Consider the following 25,905-nt stretch of genomic DNA (forward strand, 5'->3'; position numbering starts at 1 on the left):
GTGTGTGTGTTTGACTTCTCTATCACACACGATTATTATAAGGACACAGGGATATTTGTTACATGTATTTTGCAGCCCTTGTGAAACTTATTTTTGATTGCTCATACTACTGGTAATCTAGGAAATGAAGCGTATTCTAAGGTGCTTTCATTTTAAGTCACCCTGGTCGGCTAAAAATGTGCAGAATATAAATTAAAATTTAAATGTTCATTCACAAAGGAGTCTGCAGAATCTACATCTATTCATTCCCATCTATGCTCTTATCTTTCTCCATCTTTCTCCCAACCACTCCCTCTTTGCAATCTTCATCCTGTACCTCATTCAATATCCACCTTGATTTATTTGTTTATTGACTTGCTGGAATAGCCATTATTTACACCACAAATCCAATCTAGACCCCATATACCACCAAGGCGGTACAATATCTCTCTGCTCGTAAATTTAACGAAGCAAAGGAGGAGCCATTTATCAGCACCAACTGCACCAGGGAGAAGTGTATCTCTAACACGGCATGACGGCGTGTTTTTGTGGCTCCTGGTTCCCTTGGGCAGTGAAGTGTGATACAAGAGAGATGCTACAAGAAGACACACTTCCACAGCTTGACTGGAGGGGCTTGGTTAGTGCCAGTATTGAATCAAAATTGAACACTACTTTGATCAAAGCTTTCCAAAGCCTTGGGACAGGCACCTTATGTGGTGGTGGCCCTTGTGGAAGTCCAACATTGTACATTTATCCTGCATCAATCCTGCATCAGTACTGCAGACAATTCCCTCGTGAATGTTTTACAGTAGAACCAACTTGAAGTACTGAAAAATAAAACTCTAACTTCTCTCAACCAGCCAGGTAGATACTAGGCCCTTCCTTACAAATTCTGACAGCTGAAAAGACAGCAAAAAAAAAAAAAGTCTTGGGGATGGAGTCATAGTCCAGCAGTAGCTCAGCAAGCTTGCAGTAAAAAGTGGAACTACATAAGTCTACTGATATAAAAAAAAAAAATCCCAATGAAACTAAAAAAATGATCAATTTAAAATAAAAATGACACAGATGGTCTTTTGGATTGCATAGAAACCACTGATAAAGACACATCGCTTTACTAGCACTATTGCACAGTTGTCGTTAAGCAGCTCAAAAGAACAGCATGATTTTAGTCTCTTTGAGGAATGAAACAAAAAGAAGACTCATGCTATATAGTTTATATTGGGTAGGCTTTTTCGTATACTTATTTACTGCTGCTGTGGTCAAAAGGGTGACTGATATCAAATTGCTCTACAATAAATAAAACATAACACAAAAGGTGACTTTTCCAGTGCTAAAGAAGACAGGAAACATTAAGCTGTGACACATTTCAACTGACTCTTCCCACTGAAGCTCGGTGTAGGAGGTTTGTAAAAGGGGAGGGAGGAAAGGGACGGGAGATAACTATATGCTTATCAGTGCTGTTGTTGTTTTTTGTGTTTTCATGTTTTTACTTGAACTGAAGGTTTATATGGACTTTCAGAGAGGAAAAAGGTTTCATGACCCTGGGGCCCGTGAAACACATTCAAAACCCATGAAAACTGCTGAAAAGCTGACTTTTGGAAATACAAGTCTTCCATCCAAGAGCACCAAAATGTACAACTCACAAACATTCATGCTATCAGTGTTCTAGATGCCAAACAAGGGTTAGGAGTACAGAAGTAGCACTGCAACTGCCTTTCATACAACGTTTTAGTCCGGCATGAGTTAAAACACCGTTAGGAATCACACTTTGACCCGACCACACTACTCCATCGTTGACTTTTCATGACTCCTGCCTGACAAGGGACAATAAGAAGCACAGGCCATTACATCTCTCCTAAGCCCCAGAGTCTGACAGCTTCCCTGCCAGGCAGCCACTCTTGTCCGAGCCACACTAAGAGCTGCTCCCATACTCTAAAAGCATATTCTGGCTGTGTCCCACACAGAAAGCCTAGCGTGAACTTCCAACACTAAAAGCATCTATCACATAACTCGGCAGTCCAGTTACCTAATAAGGAAAACTATTGCCAAACTTCTACTTATTGTTGATTTGTAGCAACTTTACTTCAAGTGCTGAAAATCATTGTGCTAAGCAGACACTCAAAATAGCAATTAACAAAGGTGAAAATTAACAGATTCAATCTCACAAAGGACACTGCATCGCTGTAATTGTCTGAAATTTATCATAAAATATCAACCACATGCTATATCAAGGTCCAGCAACAGTAACGAAATCCATGACAGAAATAAAATCGCCCAAGCAACAAGTGCTTCAGGACTTTCTCTATGTGACTCTCCTGATCTTTACAGGTTTGTGTTACTCATTGAATAACATGCAGATGCTTGTGGGCAGCTGCACTGAAAAAGGAGTGATTCCAATAGGCTCTCTCGAGGCACACACACATACACAGATACACACAAAGAAGCCACTCTTTCACTTATTCCCTCCATCTCCAACACACACCCAGCGGGTGAGGAACTCACCCAGTGAGGACGACCACAAAGTCCATTACGTTCCAGCCGTTGCGGAGGTAGGAGCCTTTGTGAAATGCAAAGCCCAGGGCGATGATCTTAATGCCGGCCTCAAAACAGAATATTCCAATAAAGTAGGGCTCTGTGTCGTCCTACAGAAAGAGAGAGAGAGAGAGAGAGAGAGAGAGGACGAGGGAGACAGAGGGAGATCTTTTTGTTAGAGGTAAGAGAGTGGTTAATGAAGCATGGACAGAAAGGAAGATGGCTCCTTTCACTTCTTGAGCCGACATGAACAGAGGCGGTGGAGGCACTGGAGCTCTCCTCCGTGGATGAAAGGAGAATAAATGCAGTGAAAAGAAAAATATACACACACAGAGCATGATCTTGAGGGCCGTGGTAAATCAATAGAGCTTTAAGGCTACACATTTAATGCATTTACACTTATGTAATAAAAGGTCTGACTTCCATTAATGGCAGATCACTATGTACAAAATTAAAAAAAAACATTATATGATGACGGTGTCTTACATAAAATCTATAGACCTGTCAAAATTTCACATGGACATGATTGAGTTAGGCACTATCGGACAACTTAAAGAGCACATGAAACAGCATCTTTACTTCCTGGATATGATGCGTTTCCTGTTAAAACAGGATGTTGGGGCGGGACATAACACAGTGAGGGATCATTCAAAAGTCTAAGCCAATGGAATATGAGTCAGGGAGAGAAAGGCAATTTTTTTTGATGGGAGGGGTGCGGAGGGGCGGGATTGTCCAAAAATCAGATGGTTTTATGAGTGAGAAATTTAAATTTGCGCCTACTTGTGCAGCATGAGGTCACCATTAAAGATACTGGGGACTTTAATAGTGCACCATCGTTTGATCAAAGCCCATTTGCACTGCGGCTGGGTTAACCCTCGGTCTTGTTCAGAGTCAGTGAGCTGGATCAGGCGCGTATGACATGACACTTTTTCCTTTGCCTCCATTAATATCAGCAGGAGCCCGGGGCGCTGCACAGGGCCACTAGCAGAGGATATCTCACGCCTACACTAACCTCCCTCTCTCTCCCTTTGCTCGCTCTCTCTCGCTCTCTACATACTACCACCTGACAAGTGTCCCCAGCCCCCAACATCACCCAACATCACCCAACCCCCAACATAAATAATCACATAAACCAGTTTGACAGGCGTGAGCACAATGCTATAAGATATGTGACCTTTTCTATAGTGCCGAGGTTAAATCTAACAACAGTGAACAACCCAGTGATAATAGATATGCTGGATGAGAGTTACTGTTGCTGTGGTTGTGGTAAAATAATAAGAGTTTTGTTGTTGAGCAGCAGATGAGCAGGCGCTGCTGCTGCTGCTTGCCAGCAAGCGCAGATGAAGCTTGCATGAGCCTGCCATGTATGGAGAATACTGACAGCCATTCAGTGAGATATATACTCATCTTAGTCTGCTATAAAAAGAGGATTCATAGGCAAAACAATTGAATGCCGTGTGTAATGACAGGGCTGGAGGGTTCCCTGGATACATGAATAATGTTGCTGGTACTGCTAGTGTGTTAACATCTATTATGTATACATCTAAAATGCTCTTGAATTATATATGCTCCATCTACATGGCTTTCAGGAGACGGCAGGGGAAATCCCCAAGGACCGCGGCGCTAAACACCCGCGATGGATCTGAAATACTCTTGTTGACTAGCTTCTATCATCGCCTCCACTTACAGCACGCCTCCTACTCTGTTTACAGAGCTTCATAAATAATAGCTGATCCCTTGTTCTAATTAAAAGGATGCTTGTTGTATTACATCCTCAAGGTGGAGGAGGCGGGGAGAGGATCCTTGTTTTCTCCTTTGTGCTGCCACACTAATCACTTTCTCAGGTGCTGAATGCTACCTTTTGTTTTCCTAGTTGCAACATCTCTACTGCTGAATTTGCATCACAATCGCTAGGATAATTTTTGAACAGGAGCAGGTGGCTGAATATGAGAGGAACTCATTGACCTCATCACATCAAGCTGTTGCGCCTTGTAAGTCTCTCTGCCTCTCTATTTTGAGACAAACTCCCCAGAGCTACAATACCCTCAAGAACGAGCAAAGTGCTGAACAATGCAGCTTTGTGTATTCTACAAATCTTTTTTTTTTCTTTTCTTCTTTTTCTAGTACAGATGGCAGTAAATGCAACTTGACCTCCCCATACAGCAGTCTCTTCGGCTTCTCTCTGAGACTGGTTAGCTGCACAGCGCGACTGGCAGAGTTCAAATGTCGGTTTAAACTGAGCGCATGTGTGAGCAGCTGGGGGAACGAGGAGCCGGAGCGGGGGATCAAAGCTATCTTGCTGAGAGGCTCTGCTGACTTACAAGATGGGAGCGGGGAGAAAAAGACAGAGATGCACACTAACGGGGCATCCCAAGTCCTAATGAGGGATGGGTGCTGCTCCTACTTGAGCTGGAGCAGCGGGGTCTGCTGCGGGTCAACTCCCTGGCTCCCTGACTGCATGACTGGGACACAGTAGGGGCTGGAAGTAAAAGGCTGGAGTGGTAGCCTTTTCACTCTGCTCTACTGAAGGAAGGGTATCTATCTTTTATCCGTCTACCTGTTTGTGTCTGTTGTGTAAGAAAGTAACCGTCAAAGAAGGGAGTGTTGAAACACTTACCAGGCGTTCTGACATCGGTGTCTTGTCGCTGGCAGGTAAATGCTGCTCCAGGGCCAGGACGATGCAGTTGGCGATGATTGTGGCCAGGATCATGTACTCAAATGGAGTGTGAGGGTTAAGGAGCAGTTAAAAGTATAGTTTCATTCATTTGATTTCAGTTCACAGATAATTCATGAATGACAGTCTCAATATTATGCGTGAAGACCTGCTTTTCCATCAGAATCAAATAAAGAAAGTGATTTTGCCTGGTCTATAATGAGTATAGTGGGCATAGTGAAGGATGGTGCAATTAGTTAATTGTTGGCAACCCATTTTAGTCTTAGAAATGAATTTAATTGCTGTAATGGTGCCCAGTGATTGTAAACAACATCTAACTGTAGAGAGAAAGAAATGATTCTGCATGTTGCTGACGCATCCCATTAAACTCTAATCCTAGCACATTATTTCCACTAAAGCATAAACTTTCCATCATGCTCTGGTGGAAGCCTTTCTAGAAAGAAAGCATCCTATACTTGCGCTCACGATCTTTCCAGATGGTTGACCATTTCAAACCATTTTCAATGGTTGGCTCATTCTGCAATCCATTTTTACCGGGTCATTCCCCGCGGGTCAAGGCCTATTGAAGGCCTATGAATCGCAAGGGGATAGGAGCCTTGTAACCATTAAAGCCAAGATGTAGAATAATTTACCCATGAGACACCCAACGGCTTTGATCATGCAACCGCGACACCAATTTGCTGACAAATAGTGAATTTTAAACGCTATATGCTGCTTTCACTGTTTCAACTGGGATTGTTTGTATTTATTCTTTACTGTGGCTCTTTTTTAATGTGGTCCTGTGGAGAAGGGAAAGGCTGCATCAACTCATATCAACTCATAGAGGGCACGGATAAATTGATAACCATTGTTATTAGATTACATTTGAGCGAATGTTGTTCTCACTGTCGCCCACAGAGCAGATCCAGCTGTCTGGTCGCGTTTGTCATACGCCCTCTGGCTTTCCAGTCTTAGCCATTTCACTGCAAAAAATATTCATCTTAATCTACAATTGAGTCTTAAAAATCTTGTTTTTCTTAAAACGAGTGAAAAACAAAATCTGCTAATAAAGTCAGATAGTTTCACTTGTTTCCAGTGCAAATCAACTCCAAATTTTACTCAAATGAAATGTCAAGTTTCTTCATGGGCTGCTAGTGGAGTGATCTCCCTGATTCTGCCTTGCTTCAAGATATTGACACTTTTTCCTACAAAAAAAAATCCCAAGTGAAACTGCATTGGAAACAAGAGGGATCACGGAATCCCACTGGCAGAAGTTGTCACTTGTTTTAAGAAAAATAAGATTTTTAAGCCCGAGTATGAGACTAAATGGCGTGTTATGGTGGACATTTTTTGCAGTGTTGAAAGAGTGGCGTGGAGCGGTGAGCGTGGGCGACTTCAGCACCATGGAGAGGGCTCCCAACTAAGACAACGAGGCGTAGCTGTAACCTTGGAGCAGCGGTCTCTCCAACTCACTGAGCTCTCGCCTTACCATACAGTAAAATAAAAGGACGGCACAAGCACGAGGCTCTTTAAAATAATTGCATGACTCGAGAAGACAAGGGGAGGGAGGCGGCGAGAATACAGGGAAGTAGCGACAACGGAACGGCACTGACTCTGAGCTGTCCTTGCCCCTTTACGCACACAGCTTCTCATTGAATCCTATTTGGGTAAATCAATAGCGATGTTTGATCATTATTAACTACAACGCAGGGCTCGGTTTGCATATCCAATAGACTGTTTACAGCTGACATCTTGACAAAAGAACTTGCCTGTCGATGTAGACGCCTAACTAAAGCCTATAAATCAGGTTTAGAATAGACACCGTCCCAATATGTGGACATTGTAAAACGTTTGTCGAGTCTTTTCACTGCCTGTATCTATTGATAAAGCGCCTTGTCTCGTGTCCAACAGAGATAAGAAGCGGAGCGACAGGTGCATTCATTGTTGCGCTCAGAGAAATAAAGAGGGGCACTACTCCACATGCGAAAATAAATGGTCATTCAACAGCCCGGGTAGGTTTTGACAACCTGACAGAGATTACAGGCTTGTCAGTATCGACTCTCAGGTTAACTAGTAGAAAGCAGGGATGAAATATAATCCAAATCAGTGTGTAAACTTGCAAATAGCTTAATAAATACAGGCTGTGGCGTGTTTCTGATACAGCCTACAACCACCGTGTGCGCTTGCCAAGCAAGGGCAGATAGGTTATGCAAACGCGATTGATAGCACCTCGTTTTACCCTTGGTGGTACTGGGAAGGAAGGATATGGCCACTCAGTTATTCGCTTTGCATACTTCCTTATGAGATTGTCCTCGCGAAAGATGAACAAGGACCGGTTGACAGTGAAGCAGTTTTGTTTGACGGGGTTAGGATTGTATATAGCCATTGTCCTGGCTCTCTGGGCCATCGACTGCTTGTACATCCTCTGGCCCCCCGGAGCACCGCCACCCCGGGCTCCCCCTCTCCCGGCGCCCGGTCCGCCTCTTCCTCCACCACCTCCACTTCCTCCATAGCGGGTGGGTAGATCTTCTGCGAAGCGAGCCATTCTGGAAACGCACAGATCCAAAAAGGAAAATCCAAACTGGTGTCAGTGGAAATGGAGGGGAGACGCATCACAACAAACACACTTCATCCAAACCACAGCTTAGCATTTGGTGTTCATGAAAAACGCTGCGTTTGGACACGAAAAATAACATTGCTTCATCGAAAATCCTGTTCTCTTGATCCTCTCCATTCACTCATCTTCCATGAAATTAAAATGATAAGAAAATAAAGTTTGTAGCTAGACGGAATAACCTTCAGAGTGCACTTCAGCCAATCTAATAAAAAAAATGAACAATTCACTTCACATAGGCTATTACATCCATACCAGCCGGGCTCTGACCGGAGAAATATCACGCTGGAAGAAAATTAGATCAGCAAAGCAAGCTTGTTTCTGTCTACCACTGACAGCATCATGTCAGCATCGAAACACCAGTTGAAACTCGCCCGTAACGTTCAGGATGCCAGCCAAAAGGAGTGGGAACGCCAGAAAACACTCTGAAATCTCACTTTTTCTTTTCAAATGACGGCAATAATAAAACAAGCAAATCCAATACGATCCATTGTCCTCTGATTTCTGTTTGATCGCTCGCTGTATGGGGGCTGTAGGCTATATAGCAAATCCTCAGTAGACTAAGAAGGAGCGCATGTGACCAAAATTAGCCTATCGGTAACTCGAGCGCACAGAAGCGCTCACCGGCTGCTGGCTGAATATAAGAGACTGTAAACTAATGATGTTCAGAAAAGCCCCGGGGTCAAAAAGAAGTCATATTAGCATTATCCAATCTTTCATTTAGCTTCAACAGTGGATAAAACAGTAGATAGACGACAGCATCCGAAGTCAAGCAGGCTACGCCTTCAACATCCTGCACTGCAAAAAAAATGTCCATCTTAACAAGTCATTTGGCTATCAAATTCAGCCTTAAAAAAATATTTTTCTTAAAACAAGTGCAAAAAAAAAATCTGCCTTGACGTTGAAATCAATCCAATTGCTTCCAATAAAGTTTCACTTTCGGTTTAAGCAATTTTGGAGAGACAATATCTTGGAACGAGGCAGAATAAATATGACTGAATGACTTGACTTGAATGAATACTTGCAACAAGTTTATATATATTAGACAGTAATTACATCTCACCTCACTGGCAGATTTTGTTGCACTCGTTTTAGGAAAAATAAGATTTTAAGACTGAATACTAAATGAAATGCCTTGTTATAGGGTCAATATTTTTTTGCAGTGTTTAAGTGAAAGCTAGTCACCAAACTAGAACTAATGGCAAATCTTACTGGCCAATGACATGTTTAGTTTAGTTTAGTTTGGTTTATGTAATGGGACAATTGATATAAGGTAGTTCATATAGCCAATTTCACAGACAGGAGTCCTCTGGTGGCATACATAATGCAGAAATAGTATATATATTTTCTTATTATAGTGTGTATTAGTTGTTGAATCTAAAACATTAAAGCATATTCTTCACATCAGGACTGAACCCAAACACAGACCCCATCACCACTGTACCTCATCACTAAGGAAATACTCTTTACTTTGTGGATTGTGACTTCTGATCAGTGTTGTTTTCCTCTGTGCTCATCCAAATAGACTCCAAACAGACTAATGGCCAATTGTGAATTGTGATCAATTTTCAGCACTCCTGTTATTTGTATTATTTGACTTTTTATACTGCTTTTACTTCTTCAATTAGAGGGCTTTTATCTAAACAATGAATAGGAGTACATAGGAGCTTTGGTAAATCTAATGCAATTCGAGAAGCCTGTTTCTGACCAACACATTTTTTCACTTGGTATATAAGGCATATTCTGTAAATCAAATTACAATGTGATCAGACTTGTTCTTGCTGAATCACTGGGCTTTGAACATTGCATCCATACATTTTGAGTCCATTCATTCCATTTATGAATTCTCACTTTAAAAACGTAAATCCAATTTCAACATACTGGTATGATAATGGAAATGAGCTTTTACTTAATTTTTATTGTCTTTTTACTTTTCTTGTCATGTATTTTTAATATAACTGCATCAAAAATAAACATATTATTGTTGTTGTTGTTGAGATTACAAATAATAAAAATGATACTTTACTATACTATCTTCACAGGCATAGACTCACATTGTTTTGATAATTTTGAGAAAAAAAAATCTTATTTTGCATTTCAATGGCAAGTCATCTATCATGGGCAGCTAATGAGAGCCCGTGTTTATGCCATCTTCACTCTGACTGACATAAGATATATGGTGGCCAATGGGGTTCATACACTATTGTAACTCAGGCAATTATACTAGAACATCAATTACAATTGGAAAATGTTGTGTATGGCAAGCTGTTTACAGTAGATGATGTTAATATTAGGAACATTTTGACTTTTTAGTATAGTATTATGACCCAATGCTTGCTTTCACCCAGCCCAAACATTTTCCCTTTTCTGTGATTTTAAACACATTCTTTATTAGGCTACAAATTTCAACAGCCAGATAGAAAGGTACATTTTCTGAACAGCCAGATAGAAAAGTACATTTTCTGCTTGCTGCGGGTCATAACTTGGTGCAGAGCTTTATTAGGTGTGAGTCATTTCCTGTTAATATTTAAAGAGTTCATTTCCAAAATGCTATATATGTATTTTAGGGATAAAAACATTACCAGAAGCTTATTAGATGATAACTCCACACTTAAGCTCTGAAGACTGTTTCACTTTGTCATACAAGGACACAAGTTACCAATAAACATAAATTAAGCGCCATGATTTGTTTGAATTCTGTGCTGTCAGTCATTTTGTAAAGGCATATGTCACTTTTTTCAAATGGTAGATATCTCAAGTTGGAGCAAAACCTTTCATTACTATACCATTTATTGTTAAGCAAGCTTTTTTTCCGCGCAATTTAGGCCTACAGTGTCTGTCAACCCTTTGCAACTTCAGACTTTGCACACTTTGATCCTTTTCAGCCTCATGAACGTAGGTTCTCCTAATGTAATAAATGTATTATACTCTGTCTAACTCCCTCATGGCACCAGACCAATGCACTTCTGGATAATTATCACTCTCCCCTCTCTTCAGCTGCATTCAGACCTATGTCACACTAGCTCAATGTGCATAACTTATATACTTACAGATTGATATTATTGTTCTGGTAATTGGATTTTAATTTATTACTGCTCTATTGTCTATAAACCACTGTTTAATTCTATTTTAAAATCTGTTACCATTATTAATTCTATGCATTGTAGCCTATGTCTTACACTTTGCACTGTGTGAGGCTACTTCAGCCAAATCATAAATGAAATAACTCCAGAAATGACTGAGGATCCATCTGGTGGCTGAGCTGATGTACTACAATGAAAATGGAAGGTAAACGTTGCATAGTTGGAGGATTTTTATTTTGACAGTAAATTCATAACAGGGCAGAATCCTCTGACTAGTCTTGTGTCGACATTGCTGAAGAAACTGTTGTGGACATGAAAAGTTTTGTTTCAAAATAAGATCCCTATGAAAAAAAAAATCACTATTATAGGCCTATTCCCATACGGGCTTGTGAGTCTGAGTTTATAGTGACCTTATTGTATGGTGTTTTTATCTCCTATGGGTATCACACTAATATTCATATAGAGACTTTATGCAGCGTTATTTGTATAGCATCCTTCTTAGTAGAAAGAATCCCGCACACTGTTCTTGTACTCCACCCCTTTCTCAACTCATGTGGGACAGTGATTGGCTGATTGAATTATCCCCCTCCTTGGATCCTACATCCAACACAGGTGTCACTAGTTACATATATCAATAAACAAACTATTTACAAATAGTGTTTTCCACAAGAATGTAAGACATCGGCCTTTCAGCTTTCATAAATCATTCTTGAATCCTCACAACAATTCAACACCAAGTTGGTATCACATTAAAGCATGACATGGAATTTCATCATTTAACCCTTTAGGTGCCAGTTTTTGCAGGGTATAAATCCAGAAGACTTCTCTTCTGTTTAAATATTTTCTATATTACCCCCTCTGACTGGAAGATGTGCCTTTTTCTACTCTATACTGCAACAGGATAACTTGTGTTGTTTCTGCGAATGGAGCTTTTATGTTCACTTATGTGTTGTTTTAGTAGACGAGTAGTCTTGCCAACATAGGCTAAAACAACATTGGCATTTAATTATATAAATGACGTGAGAGCTATTGCAGGAAATTATATCATTAATGGCATATTTCTTTCCAGTAAGAGGGTCTGTAAAAAAAAAATAGCATTTTAGCATGTTGTTACATTAAGCACATCCTCTACATTTGTAATTTCCATTTGGGAGAAGTTTCAACAGACTGAGTAGGTTCCAGACCTGGTTTTGGTTTTGTCAAGGCATGTTCTAGTTTGTCTCTGAGGCTCCATCCTCTTCTATATATCATTAGTGGGGTTTTCAAATCAGGAGATACTGATGGATCTGATGACAAAATATACCGATGTTTCCTTATGGCTGTACTCAGGTTTCTAGGCATTAGGTGTGTAGGTGGTAGTAAACATCACAGAATGCTCTTTTATTTTCAAAGATCTTTTTTGTAACAATTCACCTCTGGGTTTGTTTAGTGCCACATTGAAAGCTTCATCTATCCACTGATGAGGGAAACCCCTGTCCAGAAATCTTTTGTTTAATCTCTTCTGATTTCTCCATACTGTGACTGATTCTTCTAAGCCTAAAGAATTGGCTTCTGGGCGGCCCTCTTTTTAGATGTGTGGGATGGTATCTATTGGCTGCAAGTAGGGTATTCCTATCAGTATCCTTTCTGTATAAAGATGTTTCTAGAGCCCCTGCCTTCTTTTCTACCCACATATCTAGAAAGTGTTCTCTTTTAATATCATACTCCATAGTGAACCTTCAATTGTGGTCTTTTTCATTTAGCCATCTGACTAATTCTAGAGCATTCTGTGATGTTTACTACCACCTACACACCTAATGCCTAGAAACCTGAGTACAGCCATAAGGAAACATTGGTATATTTTGTCGTCAGATCCATCAGTATCTCCTGATTTGAAAACCCCATTAATGATCTATAGAAGAGGATGGAGCCTCAGAGACAAACTAGTACATGCCTTGACAAAACCAAAACCAGGTCCGGAACCTACTCAGTCTGTTGAAACCTCTCCCAAATGGAAGTTACAAATGTAGACTATGTAGACTAAATGCAATTTTTTGCACACCCTCTTACTGGAAAGAAATATGCCATTAATGATATAATTTCCTGCAATAGATCTCATGTCATTTATATAATTAAATGCCCATGTTGTTTTAGCCTATGTTGGTAAGACTCGTCTACTAAAACAACATAAGTGAACATAGAAGCTCCATTCGCAGAAACGACAGAAATGATCCTGTTGCAGCACATTTTAACGATGCAAGGCATGATATTACAACTCTAAAACTTTGTGGAATAGAGAAGGCACATCTTCCAGAGGGGGTAGCCTAATATAGAAAACCCTCTAACCCTCTGGATTTATTCGCTGCAAACACTAAAAGGTTAAATTATGAAATTCCATGTCATGCTTTAATGTGATACCAAGTTTGTGTTGAATTGTTGTGAGGATTCAAGAATGATTTATGAAAGCCTAAAGGCCGATGTCTTACATTCTTGTGGAAAACACCAAAATTGTAAATAGTTTGTTTATTCATAGCGACACCTGTGCTGGATGTAGGATCCAAGGAAGGGGCTAATTCAATCATCCAATCACTGTCCCACACGAGTTGTCTATCTGTCTGTCTGTTTATTTGTTATTTTTAGCAGTTTGGAGATAGTTTCTTCACATATGCCACACACAGAGAAATTGCGCTCACCCGCTGGACCACGGTGTGCTGTTCAGGGCCTCGTGCTTTCTAATGATCTGACGCACACCGTCTTTCCTTCCTGGTCTGGACACTCCGTCGAGTTGCAACACGGTGTCATAATGTTGCAGCGTGTTTGTCTCCCCGACTCTCCACGACAGGTCAGCGTCGACGCAGGAGTCTTCCTCTTCCACGAGCTCACCGACCAGCCCCTGCCGCCGACACAGCCTCTTGGGGGACTGAGCCCACGTGCCGTATTCTGTACCCAAGGTGAGCATCTTCCAGGAGTTGAATGTGGCTGAGCGCACGGCTGTTACATTAAAGATAGGCAGCAGAAATCAGAAGGTTGTAAATGTGTATGTTTGATCTGTGTGCATGTCAGGGTCAGGGTCAATTCATGAATGAAGAACTGAAATTGAAAAACTTACAGGAAACAGAATTGGAATTGAATTGGAATTCCAGGAAGTTGAATTCAATTCAATGAAATTCCATGTTTTTGTTTTTGTTTTTTTCTTACCACATATCTGAGATTACACATAGTGTTATATATCATCAATACTGAATATAATAACATGTTAAAGGTTCCTTTCAGATGGTATTTGATGCAGAACATGTAATCGTAATACATACATTATGACTGAATGTATTTGATTAGTTTATTTGATTAATACTGTTTGATTTACAATGTTTAGCAAGTCAAGACAGACTCTATTAGAAGTGGAATTTAATGGTAGTTAGTGTAATTCTATTCTGTTTCCTGTCATTCCAATTCTATTCCAATTCTGTTTCATTAGAGCTCGTTGCAATTCCAACTCCAGGAATTTAACTTAAATTTACTCTGCATTCTCAGTTCAATTCATGAATGGCCCCAACTCTGGTGCATATACCTCAGCTGATTGCCCAGTTTTCAACCTGTGGACTCTCTTCTAAAACAAAGTAGTATTTGTCCCAAGCTCATCCCTGGAGTCTGAAAGACCTCAAGCAAACTACACATAGTGTTTTGGAAGTGTAAGACTGTACCTCTTACCACCCCCCCCCGCCCCCCCACCCCCACCACCACCCCCACCAGAGAGCCTGTGGACTCAGATATTATGTATGGTGAGGGGCTCCACATGTTGGGCCGTCTACAGACTTTGTGCATCCAATCTAGATGAGCCACTGTAGGGAATTCACAGGCTGTAAGGCAAAATTTCTTGCTCTCAGTGTAATACTGGCTTAACCAATTTAAGATTTATGTTGTCAACACCTGCATGGTCATAGGGCTTTGTTGCCGAAGGTTAATTGCCTTGCTGTTCTGAGTGAACCTAAATTGGCAAGCTTCAACTCCTTATTGGCGCATACACAATGTGAATCGGGCCTCGTTTCCCCACAGAAAACAGATGCAAATTGGATATTTGAACACAATAGGTACACAAATGAACAATCATATGTGATATATTTACATGGGAAATTAAATATTCACGACTTAGGAGACCAATAAGCCAAAGGACCAGCAGTCAGAATCAAATGGCTTCAGCACTGTTGGTTATTAAAACAGGGCAGCCACAAAAGGGAAATAACAAGAGATTTTCTGGAAATGTGTATGCTGAACGCAGGAGTGAGAAAGAAGGGGAAGTGACAGAATAAGGTGTTGAACTGGACCTGAAGAAGTCCAGACAACTTCAGACAGCAAACCTACCATAAACCACAGTCGATCGCCTCTCTGCCCATCTGGAGTTGTGAGGAACTGTTCTCTGCATACTGCACCAGGATAAATCCAATATAACAATGAAATGCTAAGTAAAGTGACTATCTGAAGCTCACACACTGCATGTATGGCTGCTTGCAGGAGGTAGGCACCCTTTTAGGCACACGGAGAGGGGCACAAAAACAAGCCTCGGTTTTCCCACCTTGGAATGCGGAAAGGCTGTTTCCTGTCCTGCCAGTTAAGAACCTTGTTATCAGACCAAATGTCTTCAATGCTCAAGGAGAAATTTCTCTGATTTAATTATCAACTCCGTTTTCTCTGTCCGCCCTGGTAATCAGGAAGGGAGCAATCATCGTCTAGTTTATGAGACCTAAAAGGCCTGCAGATGCACAGTCAAGAGTCACTTCCTGACTGCAGACATTTTGAATCCACACCCCACAGGCTGTTTGTTACCATAGCAGCTAATGAAAGTCCCGTTTTGCAGCACCCCAGAATACACGCTGGAATGAACTTTCCTCCCTGTTTGAGTTTTGTTGTAGCTTATGTCATCAGTTTGAAAGAGCTCTTCAGCGGCTCTTGAAATCACAGCACAGACTGCTAGAAAACAAATGAGAGGCTTTGAAAGTCTAAACTCATTAAGGCAAATGGAGTGTGGGAAGTGTCAGCCTTAGTTATGCCACAGCTGCTGAAACATTTCAGCGCCAGGCCCCGAGCCTGTCTGTCAAAACTGCACTGCTGCTCAGTTCATACCGGGCCAAATTGACTGCAGGCTGGGGTTTGAAGTTCCTTTAGTAGCGTGCTTGTGGTAGATGAGATAAAGAGCTAAAAAGCAAAATCTACCTAGACCTGATGAATCTCTGCAAAATGACAATGCTGAATAAAAATGAGCAGCAATGTGGTATTTGTTAACATTCAGCCATGACATTCTCAGTTAACATTTTAGCAAATAGGTGTGCCTTCCAAATTGGCAAAAAGTAACCCATATCAGGATTAATGCATTAGTAGTAAATTTATTGAAAAAGATACAACCAATTAGATGGATGGTTCACGGTCCAGAAATATGTAACAGAAAGTAAAGGAAGTGCATTTTTATAACCTTTTTTTTTTTTTTTAAATTTATACCTTCAAGATTTTGCACAACAGTCACTGCTTTACTAACAACATTTAAAAAGACATGAGGATAATGGGTTGGCTTCTGTCAACAAATTCATGAAACAAAATTAAAACAGGCTAACTACAGTAACTACAGTTAGAAAACTGGAGATAAAATTAAACATAAAAAACTTAAAACGTTCTCTTATTTTACAAACTATATTCACTTGGGTAATATAAAATGAAAACAAAAGTAAAACCTTTGTCAGCACCATTTGCTTGTTTTTCACTCCATGTGAGTTAAATCAAATCGATTCTTCCACAGCTGTGGCAAAACATTTGACGCATAAGATAACCCTTAAACATGCTAAATAAAAAGGTCAGCCAATTTATTCAAAGTATATTCACCTCATCTTTGCGGAATGGTACACAGAAACTGCTTATTGGAAAAGCTATATTCACTTGAGTAACAAAAACAAAACTAAAAAATGTTTTCTGCACCATTTCCTTGTCTTTCACTTCGAGTGAATGTAGTCAATTAATCTACAAGTGTGGCAAATTTTTAACAAGAGAGCCATCCTTTCTGAAATTGCTTAAGAAAAACAAAAACATAAAAAGTGGCCAATTTATTCAAATTTTTTCAGCTCATTTTGCTGGAATGATACATGATAAATGACCGTACAGGTCAAACAAGTTGCACCCAGCTGTATGCTGAGGTTGGCTTTGCAGAAGACAACTTATCCCTCTTCCCCAGACCGATTCCTTGACCATGACTATATGTAAAGCCATTTCATCATTTCAATCCAATTTTCCTTCAAAAACAACAAAAAAAAAACAAGTTCTCCTTCCCAGTAAAGAAAAATGCATGAAAAAAAGACCATCACTGTCTTGTTAAAGGAAACAGATTGTGATGTGTTGTTGTTGCTGTACGTGTCTTCACTGCCCCCTACTGTTCATGTTACACAAGGTTGAATAAAGGAGTAGTGAGTTTCTGCAGGATTTGATTGTGCATCTGGTTGTGTGTCTAGACTTGTGATGGGCTTGATAGTCCTTAACAAGGTGATGGTCCATCATTTGAATCAGAAAGGGGAGATTTGCAGATACAGTACAAGTTCGTTGATAAAGGTTGGAGAGTTTATGGAGGATGGAGACCGCCCTCCATGGGTCCAGAAGTCTAATATATATGTGTGTGTAGTGGTGGATGACTGGGAGCAGGGCTTAGGAAGGGCTGGAAGGACTGGTGGAAGAGCTGGTGTCAGGCAATGCGCTTGGCTGCTGCTGGTCCTCAGGTGTGCTGTCCGCCTGCAGCAAGGCCATGGCCGATGATGAATACTTGCACTTGGAGGAGCCGCATTCACAGCTGAACAGCTTGCTTTTGACTTCCCAGAAATGGTCACCATAGTTAAATCTGAGACAGGGAGGTGAAAAAGCGAATTGATTATATTACTGTACCATCCAGACTCAAAACCTACCTTTGTCTTACCCCCGGGGTTGATAAAAACCCTCCAACTTCAAATATGGCAATTTTCATTTATCTTACCTAAATGTAAAACTTACACAGCCATGGCCACTGTATAATTAAAAATATATACATATACTGTACATGGGCATCAACAATTAAATTATTGTTTTAATTCCCGAGAAACTATTTTTGGAGTTATGTGGTTTTTATACGTCTTGTTTTACAGTATAAAACCAGACACCAAATGAGGTGTCCCCATGCTGCTTGAGTCACAGTTCCTTTCAATTTAATTTGAACAGTTGATGCCATGATGCATCATGCAGGGATTCTCAAGAACAGTTGGCTAAGTGATCTCTTTATGTCCTTAAAAAAAACCAAAAGTCTTACCCAAGCTCCTCTCCGGCCTTGATGTTTTCACAGGCGAAGAAGGCAATGTGTGGGAAACGAAGGTCCTGGTGTGTTGTGAAGACTCGACAGGCAAACAAGTTGGGCTCGCACATGTGGTTGATGAACCGGCTGATGTTTCCATAGAAACGGGCATCGATGCAGTATAGATCTTTCGGCTGGGAGGGAAAATAAACGAAAGGCTCAAAATGAAATGCGCTGCAGCTGAAAGGAGAATTCTGCATGGACAGATCTCTCAAATTAAAGTACACAAAGTTGAGTGTTGAAGTACTTATAAAAGAACAAAAGGTTCAAATCCTGTTAGGTTAAAATGTATCAGAAGAATACCATAGTGGTTGATGAAATACACAAGCAAGGGTCTTGAGAAACAGGAACAAAAATATTTGATCAATGAATAGCAAATTAAATTCTGCCAGCACAGAGCAGGGTACATTAGCAATTTCACTGGATTAATCTCAGTCCCCCCCCCCCCCCCAACACCTAAGATTTTAATACCAACACACTATTAGTTAAACTTTCTGTTACAAATGATAGGCAACAGTGTTTCCCACAGAATTCGAATGTACTTGTGGTGGTAGGTGGGTTGGATATGGGGGGGGGGGGGGGGGTGTGAGTGCCTTTTTATTCTTGTATTCTCTTATATTTTATAGGCTAATATCAATAAAGGATCCCACTACCTGGATGGCTGAAAAATTATCTAATGTACTCCATTTTAAATAGTTCCATTTGTCAAACAAATAACTAACCTGTATATATCTAAAGTACTTTGTGTCAAAGATAACATAAGTTAAAAATATAAAGTAGTGCTACACTGTTCTGTTTGTTGTTGCTTGCTTTTGTCTATAAGGTGAAGAATAGAAATGAGACCCCTTTTACAGAGAAATCTGCTGTTCTGCCCTGCTGCATCTCTCTGTGCTGTCAGTCTCTCCTGTATCTTTACATCGTTACATTACAGCCTTTGACATTATTATCTACTCTGTTTTACTGCTCAGCTCCTCTGGTCCAGACTGTCCTGCTCCTCCTCAGGACGAGTCCTTATTTTTCAATATTAATCTGGATTGAGGGAGCAAACATTCAGAATCAGAGTTAAAAAGTTAATATTAACGTTATCAGTCCACTCAGTGGATACTGACTAGCAGCTAGGCTATACAGCGTGCTAATCTCGGAAACTCAGCTGTATTCCAAGTAACGTTAACTGTTAGTTCTTCTTTTCGGGAATTCAGTGGGCCATCTTCTTGGCATGGAAAAAAAATATCCCTCACGTGTGTGCAGTGGGAGGCGAACAGACGGGTCTGGTGAGAAAGCGAGTGAGCGAGAGAGAGAGAGAGAGCGAGAGCGAGAGCGAGCGAGAGAGAAAGGTCGCGTGGAGCAATTAGGGGCTGAGCGAATCAATGCTCTACACGCAGTTTTACGATTATATAGTTTCATATAAAGTTTTCTGTGTGTGGGAAACCCTGGAGGGGTAGAGCGAGGGGAGATTGTCCACTAGTTAATCGATCGCGGATGGCGTCGTTCTCTCGGACGGATAAAAAAATAAAAATAAAAAATGCTAAAATGGGTCGCCAAATATACTTTGGCGCCCGTTAATATACCTGGGCGGCCCGCCCAAGTAAAGTCTATGTGTGGGAAACACTGAGGTAAGTAACAGAGTGTGAGTTTTAACAATTATCTCCCAAATCACACCAACACTTAGACTCGAGGTGCTTTTCGACATGCTGAAGTTGCACTGTTTTCCCTCTAATCGTACTTCCCCAAGGGTGTGTTGTTGATACTCTACCTTATTATCCAGGCTGAACAGGTAGGAGTCATTTTGCCTCATCTCTGCTTCCGCTTCTGAGATTATCTCCCCTACATACCTGTGCAAAAGGAAGTGACTTGTTAATAGCGCGAGGCATCATTGGAAATTTTTCAATGCTGATACTGGTTCCAATACTTCAAACTGATACAGGCTTGAAAACAATACATTCTGGATACCTTTCTTTGCTGAATGAGAGTACATTTCATTATCCAGTAGAGTAAATTATATTCTGTTTAACATTTGCACATGTCAAAGGATCTGCTTTTCTAAATGTAATCAAACAAAGCTCATCTGTTAAAAAGAAAACCACCATCTGATACTCCTACACTGTTCATATCAATTTGTGATGTTCACTGCATTCCAGGACTTATTGTAATGAAGTGTTGCAATTGGTTTTGTTGGTGTACCCACTTTCATTCAACCCTTCTACTTCAGTTAGTGATTTTCTATGTTTTGTTTTAGAGTTTGAACTTTTTCTGCTATCAAACTCCATTGCAGCTACGTGGGAAATATTGACATGACATCATGTCATATGGCTACTTGTCTATGGGAATAAGGAAATACACCCAAACAATAAAGTAGGATCATTGGCTGAATCCAAATGTCCGGACTTCGGTGGACGTGCAGACTTTAGGGCCGTCCACTGTCAAAATTTATCAAGTCTGTAAGGGCTCTCATGCAGACTTTTGGGGCGGTCCATGCAGACTTCCAGCAAATCCGCTACCTTACAGACTTCTCTGGCAATATTTCCCATCGTTCATTGCACGACAGATGTAATAGGTCAGCTGACACAAACAAAGGCAGAAGTCAAACATGACGGAAAAACAGCCAAAGATTGTATTCCTGTGGAAGTTATTAACATCTACTTATATGATAAAGCATATTCAGCCAACATTGACTGTAATCAGCCTGTAAGGCTAATGGACTTCTCTGCTCTGCTTGATTTCTTGATTCCGCATCGGTGGTATCCACGGCAACGAGCGAGGGGAGACATCCGTCCCATTCGCCCCTTGTATGCAGTCCCGCACCCCTGACTCCTTGCGAACTCACGTAGTTACACTGAGCACTTCAGTCAACATCAGCATATGTAAAACCATAGTCCGCAAGTTTGAAGTCCGGACATTTGGATCGGGCCATTGTAAGATACCAAGAATCCAAAATCAAACCAATGTCATAATTCAAACTGTTGTTTTCCGATACCAACAGTGCATTCACTAGCAGGAGTCATATGAGTGGAAGGCATAAGGTAAAAAAAATGGTAACACTTTATTTGGATAATTCAATGTTGATATTCAACTATCTGAAAAAAAGTAGATGTTCAACAAAGGGTCACTTGCCCATCTGCTGCATCTCTACTGACTATTTAACCCTAACTTGACCCCATTTCTAACTGTAACCGCAACCCCAAGATTAACCCTAACCCAGACAGTGAATATCAGCAGACTACTTTTCACACAACTGTGAGTATCATCTGAAACTCAGTAGACTATTTAGTGACACATTAAAGTCACTTGATAGTAAGTTGAGTATCAGCATTGGACTATCCAAATAAAGTGTGGCCAAAATTTTGAGTATGTGTGAAAATTGAGGAAATAAATGGTGGGACTTACTCGCATATAAAGGTCCCTTGGGGTATGTCTTGCAGCGCCCGGACGCCCCAGCCCTTCTTACTGGTCCTGAAGAGCTGAAGCCTGGTCCTGGAAGATGCAGAATATCTTCAGTTCCACAGTTTTTTTTTGTTTTTCTCCTCAAAACAGACATTAACCAATGCACGGGATGTGATGTAACCATCCCTTGTGCAATAAGAGGTGAGCACCGGTGTAGAAACCTTGGCTTGGATGAAAGAGGAGATGGGTTATCAAGTGGGCACCTCCCATCACAGATGTTTGGTTGAATTAGGTCCACAACACCAATAAACGCTCAACAATAGCGCCTAAACTACACAGCATGCGTAACATTTGCATATCCGAACTTGCTGCAGCACGGCATTTTACGCTGCTACACCAGCTCCGTTTTTGTTCCGCCACTGTCTGCTGGTTGTGTTACGCCTATCTACATTTCACCCATGTGTAAGTTAACACAGTTATCTAGTTTTGCTTATTTTTCCATAAACAACTCAAGTTGTACTGTGAGGAACTTTAATGTACCATATAGGGTACTTATGTCACTTTTTTTTTAGTGCTGGCATACTGTTGCCAAATAGAAGCTTCTCAGCTGCTCCATAGATAACCTCATCTCCAACATTTAAGTGACATTGGTTTATGTATCCTCTATTTTGTTTACAGATGTGGTGATAAATAATAAGCAATATCTTGGCATTTATACACATTTATATGGTTCAAATATAGATCTGATCTGGCAGCGTGCTGCAAGCAGGGTGCATTGAAGTAAATGGCTGCGTCTCTATTCCGACCCTTCTGACAAACGGACGGAAGAGAAATGCACCCGGTGTAGCTGAGCCATAAGTTCTGGCGTCCCGGAACCAATCCCCCCACCACATCCGCTCTCAACACTAATCAGAACCATACGCATCTATACTATCCTCTATCTACACTATGCTTACACCTATAAGTCACAAAATTACATCAACAATATCTAGCCTTGCAACTGGTCTCAACAATAGGGATGGCTGACACCACTGGCTTAAAACTGCACACTCAGCGGTAAGAAACTATTATATCAGCAAACAGCTTAATTATGCAAGACAATTACATCAAGAGCTGAGCACAGTGCATCACTACCCACTTCTGCTACCATAGCTATCAGTAAACAGTTTGCTGAGTGTTGGACAATACTAGGTCAGGTCTTAGGCCGGTGCTGACTGTCTCTGTTGGGACTGAGTTGCTGGCCTATGTCTGTTGACATTTCCCCATCCCTAGCTTCCCATGACAGCCTTAAAAACAAAAAGAGAAATCACTTCATAAGAGTAAAGAAGATGAATGAGTTTGTCTACTTGTATTTGTGTATGCATGTTGTACTTCCATCAGTTCCATCAAAATTCAAATACCTTAGTCCATTTTGCACGACGCGGTTCTTGCAGGTCCTCCAACAGGAACAAGCATGGTTACACTCAAAGATGAGGGGAGGCTCCTCTCGGCAGAATTCAGGTAGAAGACGACCAGCCTAAAAGGTAAAAAAAAAAAAACCATACTGGTTATGATGGTTCCATGGATTTATTATTATATTTAAAATGAGACAAGATTCTGTAGTCTGCCTGTGTGTATTATACCAAAATTGATTTAGACAAGAAATCAGCCTGAACCTTTCAAAGACCTTGCATAACCTGAAATAATGCCATTTTAATGCTTCACTATAACAGATAGTATACTATAGTATACTATAACGATTGCCTCAGATGTTTTGGAGTTTTCTTTATGCAGAGTACTACAGTAGTGTCAACAAAGGAACAAACCTGCTATTGTTTCAATGTCTGAACCTGTCCCAAAGAGCATCTGCTTGCTTACAGGGCATGGTGCAGCATTGCCAGTTTGCTATAGGCAACTAACTAAAATATCTGACTGTTGCCAAACAGAAACTTGCAATACCGATAGGAAAATGTGAATGAGAAGTGATGAGATCCGCATGTTAATCCCCATGCTGATGTTAAGAGATTGCAAAGTGCCACACATAGTATGCATCACCAATTCAGCTAAAAAGAGTAAATCAGAGACCAAGGGTCTGTGCTTCTCTAAGCAAATTAATTAGTACTATTCAGAAGGGAAGTTCATAAAGAACAACATGGTGGATTAGAGACGACAATGAGCAGACATCATCAAATGAGGTGCACCTGGTTTAATGCTCATGAGATGATTTCAATAATGCAGTCAGATTATATCCCAACACTTACAGCTTGTCTAAGAGTTGTACAAAGTACTTTGTGTGTTCATTTTCATTATAATTACTTAAACCTTTCAAATATAATTTCACTTTTATGTCCTATAAACTTAGATCTAAATTCTGCGAAACTGATACCATACACACACATCCTCATATTCTTGAATCCATAACATTCATCCTTACCTTGTCATACCAGCAGCGCAAACTGAGTTGTCCACACATGCAGATACTTGCCGAGCAGTCTTCCTTACATACGCAGTACTGTGAGCCACAGATGAAGAGAGGAAAAGCAATAGTCACTTCACACTGCCCTGCATGCCAATATCACCAAGACAAAAATCCTGAGCATCTATTTCCCTCGACAATTCCAGTAATTCCGATGTAATGGTTTGCCCGTCTAACTCACCTGTAAGTGTGTGATGTTCCTGTCAATGTTCATGGGAGAGGTGACACAGTTTTCGGGGATGTATTTGTAGTTGTCTGGATAAGGCTCACTGTCCACGGAGTTGACACAAGTAATGGGAACTCTCTCATGCCCCCGAGCTATGTCACTGTAAATGGAGCAGGGACTGGTTAGCGGCTATCACAGTTTTACCAATCCCAGGAAATCTGAAAAATTGCAAGTCAGTGAAGACGACAATGACTCCCTAATGTAGATTAAGTAATGCAAATGCACCAAATTGAGAGAGATTGAGTATGAAGTGAAAATAAGGAGAGAAGTACTGTAAAAGGGTTTGACATCATGAACCCTGAATCTTGTACCATGTGTAGGTTGGAGATTAACTTTCATTAGTCCCTGCAGTGATGGGCAAAGCATGGTAAAATGTTAGACCAACCAGCAAAGGACTTTTTCCTCCCCCTGAGTGGGCTTGTTGTTCTTGGCCTCCCTGTCCCTCCTGTTAGCCTGCAGGGTGACCCAGGCCTTGGAGTTGTGGCTACAGCAGTCTGGAGGAGTTTCCCCCTCACGGTTCTTCAGAAAGACATCTGCTCCTCGAGACAGGAAGAGCCTGAGGGACCAAAGACCAGATTTCATTGACCATCAGCATTTTCAACATGGAAATTCCTCTTTTGGGGGAATCCTTGTGTTCTCACTATTACCGGAACAATGAATTATCTAATTTCCAATTTACAAAACCTTTCCTAAAGAGTGAGAGTGTATGTTTCCCCAAACCCACAACTCACGTGACACATTCCAGACGGTTTTCCCGTGCGGCGATGTGCAGCGGAGAGTCTCCATGGACGTTGACAGCTTGGAGATCACAGTGAGCGTTCAGGAGCAGCTCGGAGATCTCCACACTGCCAGAGAATGCTGCCCAGTGAAGGCAGATGTTTTCCTCCTAGAAAAAGACAGGCCGTATTCAGCAATAATTAATGAGATAATATTAGGCTATAAATCCTTAGTTATTAAATTATTAACACAAGACTATACAAGTACAGATTGGGTACAGTCCCATGGCACATTTGAAGCAGTGACAGAAATGTTAGGTTACTTGGCTTGCTAGTTAATGTTGGCAAACATAGCTTACAGCATATTAGTGATTTATTCTAAAATACCCGATTATGTGTTGTCTTGCAATCAAAAGATTTTGCTATATACTGTATATCGCCATACACTGTATTGCAGTAGTCCTTGCAAACCGATCAATGAGAAACCCAGAAGTATGTTCTCCCAATGTGTGATGTCATCAAAATTAATTTGCATGCAAGATGATAATTATGGAGGTTGTGTGAAAAATGGCAGCTAAGATGTTAAGATTTGTAGTTAACTACACAAAAATACTTCTAATTTATTTTATTAATTAAATACTGCTCAATAAAGAACAGTGGTGATATTACCACACCATGATGGTAATAAAAAAAAATTATATATATATATATATATATATATATATATATATATATATATATATATATATATATATATATATATATACACACATATATACTATATATATATATATATATATATATATATATATATATATATATATATATATATATATATATATATATATATATAGATATATATAGATATATATAGATATAAAGTGAAGTGTCTCCTCCCTGACTACCCGACCTGAATGTGGCTCTTATTGTTTCCAA

General features: G+C 40.5%; 2 protein-coding genes across 3 annotated transcripts in view; both read right to left on the reverse strand.

The window, feature by feature from the left end:
- The window catches only part of cacna1bb (calcium channel, voltage-dependent, N type, alpha 1B subunit, b), a 177,019-nt gene extending 161,713 nt beyond the window's left edge, over positions 1-15,306 (reverse strand). The window contains exons 1-6 of the mRNA XM_078286375.1: positions 15,200-15,306; positions 13,534-13,831; positions 8,403-8,408; positions 7,432-7,710; positions 5,129-5,234; positions 2,482-2,621 (exon numbers count right to left, since the gene is read on the reverse strand). Coding sequence (XP_078142501.1) covers positions 2,482-2,621; positions 5,129-5,234; positions 7,432-7,710; positions 8,403-8,408; positions 13,534-13,831; positions 15,200-15,260 — 890 coding nt within the window. The 5' untranslated portion in view covers positions 15,261-15,306. The remainder of the gene's footprint in view (positions 1-2,481; positions 2,622-5,128; positions 5,235-7,431; positions 7,711-8,402; positions 8,409-13,533; positions 13,832-15,199) is intronic.
- Positions 15,307-16,252: 946 nt separating this feature from the next.
- The window catches only part of ehmt1b (euchromatic histone-lysine N-methyltransferase 1b), a 42,370-nt gene continuing 32,717 nt past the window's right edge, over positions 16,253-25,905 (reverse strand). For both annotated transcript variants that reach the window (XM_071918751.2, XM_078286784.1), the window contains 9 exons: positions 24,985-25,139; positions 24,639-24,809; positions 24,209-24,353; positions 23,986-24,063; positions 22,973-23,088; positions 21,576-21,662; positions 19,945-20,023; positions 18,150-18,325; positions 16,253-17,708 (listed from right to left, as the gene is read on the reverse strand). In XM_071918751.2, the coding sequence (XP_071774852.2) occupies positions 17,519-17,708; positions 18,150-18,325; positions 19,945-20,023; positions 21,576-21,662; positions 22,973-23,088; positions 23,986-24,063; positions 24,209-24,353; positions 24,639-24,809; positions 24,985-25,139 (1,197 nt within the window). In that variant the 3' untranslated portion in view covers positions 16,253-17,518. The remainder of the gene's footprint in view (positions 17,709-18,149; positions 18,326-19,944; positions 20,024-21,575; positions 21,663-22,972; positions 23,089-23,985; positions 24,064-24,208; positions 24,354-24,638; positions 24,810-24,984; positions 25,140-25,905) is intronic.

The sequence above is a fragment of the Centroberyx gerrardi genome, chromosome 2 (assembly GCF_048128805.1).
Source record: "Centroberyx gerrardi isolate f3 chromosome 2, fCenGer3.hap1.cur.20231027, whole genome shotgun sequence".
Taxonomy (NCBI): Eukaryota; Metazoa; Chordata; class Actinopteri; order Beryciformes; family Berycidae; genus Centroberyx; species Centroberyx gerrardi.